Source organism: Trichosurus vulpecula, chromosome 6, assembly GCF_011100635.1.
Source record: "Trichosurus vulpecula isolate mTriVul1 chromosome 6, mTriVul1.pri, whole genome shotgun sequence".
Taxonomy (NCBI): domain Eukaryota; kingdom Metazoa; phylum Chordata; class Mammalia; order Diprotodontia; family Phalangeridae; genus Trichosurus; species Trichosurus vulpecula.
Window position 1 is genome coordinate 201,828,063 of NC_050578.1, and position 16,736 is coordinate 201,844,798.

The 16,736-nt window shown below is 37.2% G+C and overlaps 1 protein-coding gene across 1 annotated transcript in view; it reads left to right on the forward strand.

Moving 5' to 3' along the window:
* Nucleotides 1-16,736, forward strand: part of STK32B (serine/threonine kinase 32B) — a 311,999-nt gene that overhangs the window by 235,227 nt on the left and 60,036 nt on the right. Inside the window, exon 5 of the mRNA XM_036763960.1 lies at nucleotides 12,866-12,955. Coding sequence (XP_036619855.1) covers nucleotides 12,866-12,955 — 90 coding nt within the window. The remainder of the gene's footprint in view (nucleotides 1-12,865; nucleotides 12,956-16,736) is intronic.

Below are 16,736 nucleotides of genomic sequence, written 5' to 3' on the forward strand. Positions count from 1 at the left end.
TGTTGTCATCTTATGTTATTCTTGTCCATGTCCTCTTATACGGCTTCCATACAGCCTCAACCAAATGTTCTGGAAACCTGCATCTAGGATATTTCATCTCCTATGGGCACCATTGCAGCAATCATTCCCAGAAATTGAGTGAAGTGGGACAAATGAAGATAGGACAAGTGAACTGAATTTTTATTCTTAATTGTTTATATATAAATAAATATACATATATATAAGTATGCATATAAATATGTAAATTATTATAGTTATGTACATTTTATATATAATTATATGTACAATACATATATATTACATATATGTATGCTTACATTTGTGCATATGTATATATGTATTTATGTCTTACTGGGCAGTTAGGTGAGATAGTACATAGAATGTCAGGCCTGAAGTCAAGAAGACATCTTTATGAGTTCAAACCTGGCCTCAGACACTAACTAGCTCTGTGACCTTGGGCAAGTCACTTAACCCTGCTTGCCTCAGTTCCTTATCGGTGAAATGAGCTGGAGAAGAAAATGGCAAACCGCTCCAGTATCTGTGCCAAGAAAACCCCACATGGGGTCATGAAGAGTCAGACATGACTGACAAATGACTGAACAACAATCACAGACTGTGACCTCTTTGAGAGCAATAGAACATGAGCTTCTTGAGGGCAGGGACTGGTTCTCCTTTTTTCTCCATATCCACAGGGTCTTACACAGAATAGTTGCTTAATAACTGTTTATGAAATCGAATGGAGGGTAGAGAAGAATGTTATCTGTGAAAACTCTAACTACCCCCTCCCCCAACTCCTGCCCCTCCCCCCCAGCACAAGGCTCTTCGTTCATTTGCTTAATAAATGGTAATTGAATAATGAGTGAATGAATGAGTGGATTGCATCTTCCAGATGGAATTAAAATGACTTATTTTAAAGAATTGTCTTTCCATCTGCTTCTAACACATTTGTTTATACATGTGTTATATGCTCTTCATTGGGTGGTGGTAGCAGCTTTAAAAATACGTACTCTCTTGTCAAAATATTTCGTATTTCATCTCTCTCTCACAGTGAGCATAAGACTCTAGGGGGGAAAAGGGACATGTGTTGTTTACTATAAAGCCTATGGGGAAATTGGACTCCTTAGGAAATGCATGGGGGGAAGCCACCCAAATACTTAAAAGAAAAGAAAGTCCACTACTGAGATTGAGGGCCCACAAGATGACTTTATGATGTACAAAACTTGGAGATTTTAAGAAAAACTAAAACTAAATATTTATTTAAAGCTGCTACACTATTATTTAAGAGCCTATTCATGGAACCAGGAGATAGAACTGGAGTCAGGAAACCTGAGTTAGAATCTTGGTTTGGCCACTGTTCTTGGGCAAGTTACTTCACTTTCTCTGGCCCCAGTTAATTAATTTATAAAATGGGGATCATTGTATTCCCAGATTCTAGTATAATGCCTTTCGTATAGTAGGCACTTAACAAATGCTTATTAAATCCAATTAAATGTAAACATTAGCTATTTTAGTTATTTTAAAATAAATAATTTTAATTATTACCAATATAAGTTATTTTACTATAAACTATTGTGATGATAAGTTTTTTCTCTATGACATGATGCCTGACCTCTTTTGAGGCAGACAAGACTTGTCTATATGAAACAACTAGAGAATGATATAAGCCCTATTCTATTAAGTACTAAATTGAATAATCAAATGTCTTAATTTGTAGTTTATATAGTAGGCAGTTTAGCTCAATGGACGGGAAACATAATTTGTGGCTCAAGTAGTCGGGCTTGGTGAAGGAGGTATTTGGTACTGGAGTCAGGCCTGGAGATCGGGAAAATTTAGAGGGAAAAGGCTACTAGATACGGATAAGCATTATCAAAGGTCTGAAGGTGGTAATGGTCAGGTAAGTGTGTGTGTGTGTGTGTGTATGTGCGCATTGCCCTTGGGGCTTGGAGATGAAGACTAGGGGGAGGTAGACAGGTCATCAACTTTCCTATGTGTTACCTCAGTGGAGGCAGCCAATCAAGCCAATCAATACCTTTAGGTTTCTAGATCCCTCTCTTAGTTTTCCAGGAATCAACAGCAGAGGCAACAGAGGCTTGATATCTCATCTCTTGATTTCTCTTCAACCTACACAAACTCATATTTCTTTGCTTGTAATGCTGAAACTTTGTGGCAAGAGCAGTTGTTGGCCAATGAGATCTCAGATCATTATTAATGACGCTCCAAACTATTTCCAAATTCCTGAGTTTACAATTGTCTAAATGGTGGTGTGTGTGTGTGGGGGGGGGTGGAATTTACTCTTAAGCTTTCTTTCCAGGCATGGTATTTAAGTCCTCAGGAGCTACTTGTGGTTCATAGGGTTTAAAGAATTTGTTCAGTCATATAACCAGTAAGGGTCAAAGGCGGAATTTAGACTCAGGTCTTTCAGATGCCAATCCAAAATTCTATACATCTCGATGCAAAATCACCACGACCACTAACATAATACTTAGCCACACATTGCTTTAAAGTTTCCTAAGTACTTTATATACATTATCTTATTTGAGATTCACAACCACCCTTTGAGGGTAATATGAAAGGCACTGCCATAGGACTTAGAAGTCCTTTTCTCAGTCCTCACTTTTTAAGTGATTTGCTGTGTTAGCCTCAGTAAACCATATATTTTCTCTGAATCATGATCTCCTGACCTATAAAACAAAAGATTTGGATTGTGGTTCAGTCGTTTTTGAGTTGTGTCCAAGTCTTCATGACCCTACTTGGGGTTTTGTTAGCAAAGATACTGAAGTAGTTTGCCATTTCCTTCTCCAGATTATTTTTTATGAGAAAACTGAAGCAAACAAGGGTAAATGACTTGCCCACAATCACCTGAGGCCATATTTGAACCCAGGTCTTCCCGACTCTAGGCCTGGCCCTCTCTCCACTGTGCCAGCAGTGTCTAAAGGTCCCTTCCAGATCTAACATGTGTTTCTATGTTCTTTGGTCTCTTCCAGCACTGTGACATTTGGTGTTTTGCATTTTAATCTGCCTTCCAGCTTTAAACAGCTGTATTCTATAGTCCCTTCTGGTGTTGACATTCTTTGATTCTAAATATTATACCGGTTCAGAAAAGAGAGGAATGGTTGTGGGCTCTAACGTGTTTGTGTGGTGGTGGGGAGGGAAGCTTTATGGAGGCAGGAGCTACAACATATCCTTCAGGAGACACCAAGATTAGCCTGAGAACAACAAACCCTAGCTAGAGATCCCGATAAGGCCTGAAAGCAGTGGGTTTCTTGCTTCCACCTGTTATCTCAGGATGCACACCTGTGCACTGGGGGCTTCAGAGGCAGACAGATCATTCACTCCCTTTCCAGACTCACCACAGGGGCACAGAGAAGCTTCAGATCCCATAAGGGAAGAAAAACAATTTGTAAAGGTCACTCCATTGTTTCCTCGGAAACAGCATGTTCTGAAAGTGCCAACCATCTACTGGTGCCATAAGCCAAATGAAGCCTGGATTAATTTGTGCGGTTGTTGCCGTTTTTCATCCAGGACTATGATAAGTTTACTATGATTGGAAGATAATGGAAAGCAAATAGAGTTGTTTTTGTTGCCTAGGGATGTCATGAGTGCCTTATCTAAACTTTTTTTTTCTCCCTCTCCTGCTCTTGTCCCAGCCTGGCCCTGGGCTCTGCACATAGGAGATGTTTAATGCATGTTTGTTAAATGGAATTAAAACCTAACATCTAGTAGGCAGGATCACAAAATTTGGCACCTATGCTTCATATTAAGTGTTCATTTCATTACAGCTTCTTCTGGGTACATAGTCCAAACGCTGGCTAATTGTATGTATTAACAGATACTTTCTGGTGGAATTCTTCTCTGATCACTCCAGCTAGAATAATCTCTTCCTCTTCAGATCTCTTGGAGATCTTTGAATCTCCCTCTTGGGCTGATCACATCTTACCTCGTATCATCATTATTTCTATACCTGTCTTATCTTACAATGTATTATAAATTTCTTGATTATATTATTTATATTATTAATGATTATATTAATATAATTAATGATTATATTATTATAATTATATAATTAATTATTATATTAATAATTGTGGTTATTGAATATACATTTCTTGAGATATGCCATCATGTCATTTGGGGGTGGGAGGTGTTGTATCCATAATCCCTATCATACTTCTAGATAGTGAATGTTTATTAAATGCAATTGAAAATATGTCATAATAATACTAATTTAAGAAAAATATCTGTTATGACAACTGTGATTTTGTTGTTGTCTCCTTAGCACCTCACATTTATATAATGTTTAAAAGTGTGTATAGTTTTTCCTTAATTACCACATGAGCTAGGTAGTGTAAGTATGATTAAGTGACTTACAGATTTCTAGAGGCATCATCAGAATCAAGATTCAAACCCATGTCTCCTGACTCTAGGCCTGCTGCTATTTCTATTATATAATGCTTTCATGGTAGGCATTCATGTTTGTTGAATCGAATATGAGTTGAATTGAATAATACCTTACATTTATACAGAGAAACTGGCTTTTTGGGGGGGAGGGTTTCTGGTTGCTGTTTTATGTCTTAGCACTCCACTGCCCTCGGTCCATCTTTACAAAGAAGAAGAAAAAAAATGATAAATAAGAAGGAATATGATCAGCAGTAGTGCTTGATAACTGAAGGAGTCTAATTCCATTGTGCTGCCTCTTCTCTCTTTCTTGTGCCCGGATCCATATCACTGGCTCTTACCTTTCCTTTTTTTCTTTTAATTCCTGCTTTAGTCAGTCAGTCAACAAACATTTATCAAGCACTTACTGAGTACTAGGCACTGTGCTGAGTGCTTTAGGATCCAGCATCCAAAGTGGAAATTTGCTTCTATTTCCTCCCGAGTCTTACCTGCCTCTTAACCCCAACTCTCCCTATCCCCAGTGTTTGCCTGTTCAGACTGACATTTCTACACCAAAGTGTAATGTGTGTATGTTTCAACCTTCTTTTGTCTATTTCAGATTAGAGTGAAATTCATCCTTGTGCCTTCCCTCTTCAACCCTCCTTCCATGTTTATATACTCTTGAAATCCAATTTTGAAAAAAATATTAAGTTCCACTTCATTTTCTTCCTTTCTATCCTATTATATTCTTTTTATATCCTTTCCTTTCTTTCTGCTCTTAAAACCATAAGAATGGAATGAATTTACTACCATTTTTTTGGTTGCCTTATTTATTATTATTGTATTATTTATTAATTATTATCTTATTTGTTATTAACTCTCCAAATACCCTTTGAAAACATTAAGATTCTGAAGGGACACTTGTTTCTTCTCCCTCTATTAAAATGGGAGCATTTTACCGTCATACAGGTCCTTCCAATTGCTCAATCAGATTTTCCTTTCTAGGTTTCTCTTTTCTTTTCTTCACTCATGTTTGAATTTCAAGGTTTCTACTCAGCTTGGGTGTTTTCAAAAGGAATGCTTGAAGTTTTCTATTACATTAGATTTTCATTTTTTCCCTCTGTAGGATTATGCTCAGCTTTTAAGAATAAGTTGTTTTGCCTTCTAAGCCTATCACTTTTGCCTTTCAGAATGTTGTATTCCAGGATCTCTTCTTGTTTATGGTAGAAGCTGCCAGATCTTATGTAATTAGGATTGGTTGCTCAATTCTTGAAATCTATCTGACTGCTTGCAATATTTTTTTCCTCTAATATGGGAGCTCTGGATTTGGAGTATGATAGTTCTCGAAATTTTCATTTTGAGGTATCTTTCAGGAAGTTACTATTGAGTTCTTTATATTTTACTTTGCCCTCTGGTTCTAGTAAATCTGGATAACTTTCATATATTATTTATAAAATTAGTCAACAGGCTTTTTTTTAATCATTCAGGGAGTCCAGTAATTTTTTTTTCCGGGGACAGGGGGGAGTTGAGACAATCTGGGTTAAGTGACTTGCCCAGGGCCACACGACTAGTAAGTGTTCAAGTGTCTGAGGTCAAATTTGAACTCAGATCCTCCTGACTCCAGGGCCCATACTCTATCCACTGCACCACTTCACTGCCCCTAGGCCAGTGATTCTTAAATTTGATCTCCCTGTTCTTAAAGCTGGTCTTCTTGATCACTTTCCCAGATCATTTGTTTCTGACAACTTGTGCCTCACATTTTTTTCTGTTTTTTCAATCTTTTTAAAAAATTTCGCTCTAATATTACTAGTTGTGTTATGGAGTCATTGGCTTTTCATATGGTCTAGTCTAATTTTCAAGAAGCCTCTTACTTGGGCAAGGTTTGCCGTTTTGTGTTCTCAGTTACTCATTCTTACAATTCCTTCCTCTAGAGATTTTATTTCATTTTATTTCTCTTTACTTCTTTCAGCTATCCATGTAGTCCTCCAAGTCTCTGCTTGGAATTGTCCTGGAGTTACTTTCTCCATGTAGGTTGGACTTTTTAGTATCTCTGGATTTATAAGAAATTTTTATAATGGCTAATGTCTTTTATTTACTTGTATTTTCAGACTCACTTCCTGAACTGAGACTGTTCCAGGCTTAGACTCTTTTCCCTGACATGCTTTTCGATGAGGTGCTTGCTGTGCTAACCTTCACCTCCCAGGATTTGTATATGCTAAGAGCTCTGTTTGAGGATTTCTCAAGGAAGTCCTTTTGTTTTTGTGCCTTTGCCTCTGGATATAGAGCCTTGCAGGCTACAGGTGTCTCTGGCCCTTCTTTGGAAGCTTCTATCTTGTTGGCTTTTCTGGCTAACCCTCTTTCATACTGTCCATAAGTTTCTAGCTTTTTTTGTGCAGGTCTAATGTGAATGAAGGTATTTACTGTAGTTTCTCAAACTCGATTAGTTAACCATTATTCTGTATGACAGTATTTTTAGATTATTTTCTTCTAGGAACACTCATGTGAAAGGTAGACTATATGTCTCTGTTTAGGCAGTCATTTTAGTCAGAAATCACCAAATTCTAATACATCAGACTTAATAGGATTGGACAAGTCAGGGCAGAGGGTGGTATTTGAAACTTAGAAGAAGAGTGGTACTGTGGAAGAGTTACACACACACACACACACACACACACACACACACACACACACACTGGGCTAAGTCTGAAGAGACCAGAGTTTTAATTTCAGATCTAACTCAATATTTGTTTAATCTTGGTCAAGTCACTTAACTTCTTGGCTCCTTCTTTAAAATATGGATAATAATTACCAACTTCATATGGGCTATTATTTTTAACTACTTTCCCATGCCTTAAAATGCTGTAAAACGTGAAGTATAATTTTTAATCCCCAGGTACTTTTAAGATTATTCAATTTCTAAGGCAGATAGTTGTGAGGTTTTTTTCCCAGTGCAGTCCGGTTACTTTCCCTAATTTTATCTTTTAAGTGCCTTTGGGGCTTCCTCACACAGTACCTTCAGTTTAAATCTGCTTGTTATACTCACTCCGATTTCATCTGTAAATGTTCTTGGAAAAGACAGGCTCAGCTGAAGCCCACAGGAATTTAGATGTTTCTCTTGACTTTCGTTCTTATTGCTGAAGGTCTGGTTAACTACAGTGACTTCCGTGTTTAACTAGAACCTTCCTGTCTTTAAGATACAATCTGTTATACTATTTGTGATGTCATTCAGAACTCACCACTTTTAGCACCTTGTAAGGAAGAGTTAATAACTTCTCGATATGGAGCTTTTTGTTGTCTTTCATCTCTTGCTCTTCAACCATATATTCCAACATAATTGTCACTAACCTCAATTTTTCATTTGGTTACAAATACTTTTTATCAACTGATTTAATTTATATAAAGAATATCCATTGTGGAGATTGCTAAGTTCCTTTGGTCCTGTCAATTGCTTAGTTGTTAAAGGACAGTATGCACACATTCACATATTAAGGGTAATGACAGTTAAAAAAAGTTTGTATATGGTCTAAAAATGTTGTAATCCTTAATACACACAATAAATATCAATTAATTCATATAGGTAATATTGAATAATATGGATACAAATAATATGAATAATTCTGATCACAAAAGTCCTTTGCTCAAACGCCTTTGATGCCTTCATTCATCTATGGAATAAAGATCCAAACTCCTCACCCTGGTATTCAAACCTCTCTACATTCTGCCTTCAAGTTACCTTTCCAGCTTATTTCATACTTCTTCCCCTCAAATATTCTACCTACTACTTACCATGTCTACAACTCATATCACTTTCCTCGAGCCCCAATCTTTCAAGACCCAGATGAGGTGACACCATTTGTATGAAGCTTTTGATAATCCCATTCTCTCCCTTCCACTGAGCTTCCAATCTTGTTACAGTTCCTAATCTTCACTACTAGAACATATCTCCCTCTATGGCTGAGTCAACTTCTTAACCACCTTTTTCTCTCAGAGTGTTTGTGGTAATCACTCCCATTTCTACAAGTCTTTCTTCATAATGACTGACCCAGTAAAGTTGCAGTAATTTAGAGCCTGTTGATAATATGATGATATACTTAGAAAATCTGAGAGAATCTTCAGAGAAACAATTAATAAAACAGCTTTGTGAAGTTCAGTAGCATAACTAGTTAGCAACAGCAGAATTCAGGAGGAAATAATTGAAAGGAAAGTCCTGTTTAAAAAAAAAACCGTGAAAATGCCTGAAACGTCTGGGAGTCAATCAACACAAACTTAAGATCTAGTGATCCAATTACAAATCAATCTTTAATGAAATAAAGAGTTACTTAAATAACTGGAAGAATACTCAGTGCTAATGGTTGGACCATGCCAATATTATAATAACAACAATAGTGATGTTTTAATGTTAATAACAATGATAATAATTGTGACATGAGGAAGTCAGAGAGTCATAAATCTACAGTTGGAATAGACCTAATAGGACATGTAGCCCAGTGAGGTCAAACTGAAATACAAACAGAGCCCTAACGTGTAGATAAAGATCCCTGTGGGTCACATACTAGCTTAGAAAAACACATATTAACATTATCTATGTTATATTGTATATTTATTTATTTTGTTAAATATTTCTCAATTATATTTCAATCTGGTTTCAGGGCATTCAAACATACTATGGGCAATAGTATGACACCTATGATTTAGCCTATTCCTCTCATTTTACAGACGAGGAAACCGAGGCCCAGAAATGGAAAGGAATATGCCCAGGCTTATACAAATACTTAAGTGGCAGATGTAAAATTTGAACCCAGTTCCTTTGACTCCTGAACCAATGCTCTTCCCATTGTTCCACATTCCAAAGGTTCTGCCTGATGATCTCTAAGCATCCGTGGAGTTCTAAAATCCTATGTTCCTACTTGCTGAATTGGATTGAATTTGAACTTACAGAGAACATGTGGCCCGCTCTCAGGTCATATTTGTGTGTTTTGGAGGAAGTTTCAACTTCGACTCATGAGGAAACTTTGCTCAGCTCTGATTTTCTTCTGCCCACACTCTAATAACATCACTTAAGGGGAAGAAATGGGAGGTTCAGCACTCATCAATTAAGTCAGCAAGTGAAAACCTGAAGTGAAAGTCTTCCCGTCTGGCAGGTTATCACCCGCACCAAACACTTGATCTTTCATGGGGTAGCTTCACACTGTGCCCTCTACGTTTTTCCAACTGGGTGAGAGGGAGAAGGGAAAGATTCAAAATGTCCCTTCCAAATCCAAGTCCCCAGGCCTAGATCCTGAAGCTACCCCACCCTCTCCTTTCTGGATGTTAATAAGGAAGCTAATCAGACTCCACAAAACCCTCACCCTGATCAGTGGCATGCCTGCTTCATTGGGACAGTGGGTGCCAAAGAACTGATTCTGGATTCTCTGCAAGCTGTTTCAGGGACACCAAAGACGGATTTCTCAGCAGCGAGTTTGATGTTAATCCTTATCAATAGTTCTCTAGCTTGTATGTGTGCAAGCTTGCCATCCTACTTAGGGGGGCCAATTGTTCTTTTCTAACTTGCATTTCACAGCTACAGCCCCCTCTCAACCTCATGTGGCTTCTTCCTTGACCTGTGCCTGCTTAATGAAGCTGACTTACCGATCATTGAAAAAATATTTTATTGTACAAACGTGATATACTAATAACAAGTCATATTTCTATAGTGCTTTACGTTTCACAAAGTTCTTTCCTCATGATACCTTTACTTGCTAGGCAGTATGGGTATTATGAATGCATTTTATACATGAAGAAATCAAGGCCCAGAGAAATTAAGTGACTTAGAGCGAACTGGATAGTTCAGTGACTAGATATCTGAGTATGGAGTCAGGAAGACCTGCAATCAAATTTGGCCTCAAACACTAGTTAGTTGTGTGACCCTGGGCACTTAACCTCAGTTTCCTCAGTTATAAGATGGGGATAATAACTACACATACCCCCACGTGCTGCTGTGAGGATCAAATAGGGTAATATTTGAAGCACTTAGAACAGTGCCTGGCACATAGTAGGAGCTTAATAAATTCTTATTCTCATCCCTCTCCCTCTTAAACTAGGGTATTCTGACATTGTCTTTATCTTTTTGTGTGTGTCACGTATTGCTTTGGCCATTTGGTGAAGCCTATGGACCCCTTCTCTGAATGACCTTTTCAAAAGTACAAAATAAAAAGCTTTGGACTGAAAAGGAGCCCAATTATTTTGAAATACGTCTTATCAGTTTTTTTTTTCCAAATCAAGTTCATGGATCCTAGATTAATAACCATGAGTCATTGCTAGCATCTGAGGTTTTTTTTACTTTGTCTGAAATGCCTAGGTCAGATGTCACAGAACCTAGCAGTCTACAATGATGAGTTCCTTCACTTTTCTCCCTGCTGAAAAAGCCACATGTTTCTATAAGAAAGATCCCCCACTTTAAAGCTCACCAACAGAATGTACTTAAACAATGAGGTACATGATGTAAGCCTTTGATCTTAATCATTCCTCTTCTGTGTAATCAAAGTTAATTTCTGTGGAATGTGGAACTGATTTCAGTTGGGGGCTTGATGAGTTCACTGTTACTGATATCTCGACAGTTCGAAAGTGTCAATTACCTGTTGGTATTGGGAGGGAAGAAAAGACTGACAAGCTGCCTGCATCATGATGTATAATTCCACATTGTCTCTACAATCCATCTTCGTTGAGTTCAGAAACCATCATTTTTTCACTTTGCATTTAAAAGTGAAGATTCCTAGAAAAAGCAATCAAAGGTTTAAAGGTGATTCTGGGCACAGAGACATTATTTTTTTAGTCAATGAAATCAGCACTTGTTGTATAACAATCAGACAAAAGACTTCACTATGTCCATTTCTCTAAGCTAAAGTTTGCTTTTTTTTGAGTATTCTTTGGCTGACTGGATTGTTTCCCTGTATTGTATTATTATACTGTACTGAATCTTACTTTACTCTTCTGTATAATGGGGGTAATAGTACTTCTGCCTACCTGATATTAGCATCAGATGGGATAAGTGATATAGAATTTGGGATAAAACAAATTATTAATATGTTATTATCTGTTAGATGGAGGAGCTAGATGGTACAGTGCATAGAGCACCAGACCTAGAGTCAGGAAGACTCATCTTCGTGAGTTCACATCCAGCTTGATACTTTCTATCTGTGTGACCCTGGGCAAGTCATTTATTCTTATTTGCCTCAGTTTCCTGATCTGTAAAATGAATGGGAAAAGGAAATGGCAAACCACTCCAGTATTTTTGCCAAGAAAACCCCAAATGGAGTCCCCAAGTGTCCTACATGACTAAAACAACCAAACGACAACAAAATGTATTATATATTTTATGTATAAAAAGGCAACAGGGCATAGTCTATCTGTTGGCTTTGTGGTCCATGCCATGTTACTCTACTCACATTAGAACAGGTGCTAGCCAGAGTTGGTAGAAGGGAGTTGTTTCCTATTTCAATGTGATCATAGGTCTGATACCCTCTGAAAAATGAGTGGAGTTAAAACGTAATTGTATCATTTGAGCCTGTTGGCATTCCCATTGAACAAATGGGGAAAGTGAAGCTCAAGGAATTTAAATGATTCCCAACGTCATACAGCTACTGAAGGTCACAGCTGCCCTGGGAACCCAGGTTCAAAGGCCCCTTGCAGTTGGCCATGCTGTCTTGAAACAGGAATAGCTTATATATTGATAACCCTGTGGGGTTTGCCATAATTTTCCTTGCGACAGGCCAGTGAGGGTATTGGTATGTTGTTATACTGCTTTTTACAGATGAGGAAACCAAGTCACTTTCCCAGGCTGAAGATCTAATAAGTGACCGCTAAGTCTTGATTCCAAGTCCAGTGTTTTCTGTTTGTTGTTCACTATGGCACATTTACCTTGAAAGGTAATCTGATCTCCCAAGATCTATCCTTGGCTTATGCTGCGTGTGTGTGTCACACACATATACATGCATACAAACATATACATATATACACATAGATGTGTGTATATGCTCAAATAAATTTTAGATTTATATTGATAATATTAATACTAGCATCAAATACAACTATATTATTATAATTATATATTATAATGTTAACCAATGATTTCAGTAACAACAAAGGACTTGCTTACTAAATTTGCAAATAAAATGAAGTCATGAGCCATAGCTAATCCATTGGATGGCAAAGCCAGGAACTAAAAAGATTTTTAGCAGACTGTAATGATGGGCTGAATTTAATAATATGAAATTTAATAAAGCGAAATGTAAAATCCAGCATGAGTTTCAATAGTATGGCATTGAGCCAATCTGATGGACGTCCTCCAAACTAAGGTTTTATAGCCAGTGCAATGTTTCTCTGCCCTCCTGGGGGTGGAAGGCACAGGTTTTATTATACTCAACAGACAGGTTTCTTTTCTGTGTGTCAGCCAAACAATGATCAGACCCAGATGTGGCATTATTAACATCCATTTGTGTTTCTGCATTTTTAGGGCATGTCCACATAACTGACTTTAACATCGCCACTGTAATAAAAGGAGCAGAAAAGGCTTCCTCTATGGCTGGAACGAAGCCCTACATGGGTAAGTTTTATGATGGATTAGAAAAAAAGTTTTTTAGTATATATTAGGCACTTAATAAATGCTTATTGACTGACTGGCTAAGAAAGTACTTAAGTTTTAGAACACAGAATATTAGATCTAAAAGGAAGCTTAAAGCACAGAATATTAGAGCTGGTAGGTACTCTAGAATATAAAAATGGAAGAGACCTTGTTGTCTGGCTGTTCCAGTTGTGTCTGACTTTTTGTGATCTCATTTGGGGTTTTCTTGGCAGAGATACTAGAGCTCATTTTTTACAGATGAGGAAACTGAGGCAAACAGGGTTAAATGACTTGCCCAGGATAACACAGCTAGTAAGTGGCTGAAGTTACATTTGAACTCAGGAAGATGAGTCTTCCTGACTCCAAGCCCAGAACTCCATCCACTGCACCACTGAGCTGCCCATTAGATTAAAGCTTAGAGATGATCAGTTTTCAGCCTCTCATTTTTAACAGGTATAAGGACTAGTTGGGGATTGGATCTTTGACTTCATTGGTACTGGGAACTCATGGAAGAGATAATTCCTTCTACTAATGCAGCCTTAGAAAGCTACCTAGAGCCCTGGGAGGTGACTTGTCCAAGGTCACATAGCCAGCATATGTCAAAGGAAACACTTGAATCCATCTTTGGCTAGTATTTTGGAACTCATCCAGTCTTTCAACAAACATTGCACTATATGCAATGGACTGTACTATGCTCTACCTTGAAAACTGTCCTAAGAGCTAGTTTACAATACACCTGCACACAGCTGCATTATTTTTTTTAACACTAGTTATATATCAAGAGAGCTGTCCAACTCTAAATGCATTCAAAATCACTGTGTTAACCAAATGTCAAAGATCAGGATTTATATTGGAGATTAGGATATATAGAGAATCAAGACATTTTTCACTTTGTGTATCAAATGACCACAAAATAGTAGCTCACATTTTAATGATAGTTTCCTCCAAAAAGTGCTATCAAGTAGATAGTGGGAATATTATCCTCCCCATTTTACAGATGAAGAAACTGAGGCTTGGAGCAATAAAAGACATGCCCATAGTCACCTAGCTAGTAAGTGCTGGAGTTGGAACTTGAAGGCAGGTACTTTGACTCCAAGGCCTGTGCTTTTTTTCTTCACTCTTTCAGGCTTTATTATAATTTTAGATCACTGTAATAAAATTATTACTATTTTAAAAATCATGACTCAGGTCATGAAAATGGATTCCCACCCTTCTACCAGCTAACCCCTCAAACCCCAACCAATTAAGGGAAGTTAGACATACATAAATTATGATTTTATCTTAAATTTTAATCTTAAATTGTATCTCAGAAATTTAAATTTAATTTAAATTTGAATTAAATTTAAAATTTTATCTTAATTATTTCCCTTTTGCATATTGATAGTCGATTAAACAAGCCCATTTTATTACTTCTCTCCCTTCATTTATAAATTAAATAGACCTTAGAAAGCAAAACACAAAACGATAACACTGGAAGAAGTTTTGAAGGGCAGGTTTTCTCTGAGGCAAAAAATTACCTACAAGACGTCAAATTATCTTTTGTTTTGTATAATTAATATATTCATCACAAATATGAATTTGGGAAAAAACAGATCTCATTTCCCTTTTCAATAATTCATTGGCTACATCTTGTATTTGAGGCAGTATAGCATAGTATAGTATAGCATAGCATGGCATGACATAGCAAGTATAGTATGGCATAGCATAGCATGGTATAGCATAGCATGGCACAGCATGTCATGACATGGCAAATATAGCATGGCATAGCATGACATAGCATAACATAGTATCGTATCGTATAGTATCGCATAGCATCATATAGCATCGTATAGCATAGCATAGCACAGCATAGCATAGTAGCTGGAGAGTCAGTCTTGATGTCAGGAAGACCTGAGTTCAAGTACTACCTGGGACACATGTTAAGTGTGACCAAGGACAAATCACTCAGCTTCTCTGTGCTCTGGGCAACTGGAGACTATAACTATAACTATAATTTTTAAGACTATACATTATGGGAAGACCGTAAAAAGATTATAAGACTATAAATTATGGGAATTGCCAATCTACATCAGTGGAGAGGGAATTTGTGCACTGGTGAGTTCTTTACAAAATCACAAATTCACACCAAAAGTTAATTTCTTTTTTTCCCCACCTCTCTTCTCTCTCCCTCACGCCCTCCTTCCCTCTTCTCTTCCTCTTTCGTTCTGTATGTAATCTCAATTGAATTGTGAAATATGCTTAATTTCAAACTATAAATGTCACTAAAATTAGTCTTTAGAAGCATTAAATCCTTGGTATGTGTTGGATGGAAGGTTAGATTTACAATAAATTATGTCTCTAAATTTAAGTAAAATAACATTAATTGTATATAGTATCATAACTATCAATAGTCCCTAATAGAGGGCTATTGCAACTTCTATACAGTAGTATTTTTAAAAACACATACATTTTTTCAGAATATTTGAGAAAAGAGCAATATTTTGAAATAAATGCACTTTTATTATTTTGACATATACTTTGTACTTGTGACAACAGTTAAAGCAAGCCGTCAAGTAAATTCTGACCAGATTATCTTTCAAGAGCAGATAAGAATCTTTTATACTATTGTTCAGTCATTTCAGTTGTGTCCAACTCTCCATGACCCCATTTGGGGTTTTCTTGGCAAAGATACTGGAGTAGTTTGCCATTTACTTCTCCAGCTCATTTTGCAGATGAGGAAACTGAGGTAAACAGGGTTAAGTGACTTGCCCAAGGTCACACAGCTAGTAAATTTCTGAGGCTGGATTTGAACCCAGGAAGATGAGTCTTCTTGATTCCAAGCCTGGTATAATCTTTATTAGTTTCCATGCAAATGTGCAGCAAAATTGGTTCTGAGGTCTTCAGAGTAATTTGTACCTTATTTAGCTAAAAATTCTCTCTGAAACTTTTGACTTTTAATGGAACTAAAGATAAAGTTTGTGAACCTCAAGTTTTTTTTAACATATCCACCAAATACTAGGACTTCAGAGCTAGAAGGACCTTGAGGGCCATCTAGTTCAAGACCTCAAGAATCACTTCCATCGCAATTCTGAGAAGTGGCCATCCAGTCTCTTTTTGAACACATCCGGTGATAGAAAAGTTACTTTCTCCCGAGACAGCCCATTTTATCACTAGGTGGCTCTCTTAGAAAGTTCTTCATCTTGGACTAACTTCTGACTCCCTGACTTCCTTCCATCTGTTTTGCCTTCTAGAGCTTTGGAGAACAACATGGCAGCCCTCCAAAATTTGAAAAGTATTATCGTGTCTCCTTTAAGCCTTCTCTTCTCCATTCCCGATTCCTTCTCATGATCTTCATATGACATGGTTCTTTAGTTCCTTCACTCTTCTGGGTTATCTAAAAAGCAAGCTTGGTTCTGCAATATCATACCCAGTTCATTAATGCATTTGATCATCCAACAGGCTTCTTTTGAGATTATGGATTTCTCCAAAGAGTTCCAATCCCTAGTCATAATTCACTGCTTCAAAGACTTTTGCCAGGGCCATGGAAATCAGAGATAAGCAAGGAACATGCCCCATTGCTCTGAACCTTTGGGTTAATTTATATTATATTGGTTCTCAGTTCTGTCAATTCGAATGCTGTTATCATGAGCTAATGTATTAATTTAGAATCAAATAAAACTGCTGCATTGGACCGATAAGTTCCTTCCTTGCTAGGGAACTAAAGATACTGAATAGCAATGGAAAACCTGTTTTGTTTTAGTTTGTAATCACGGCTTGGCTGTTT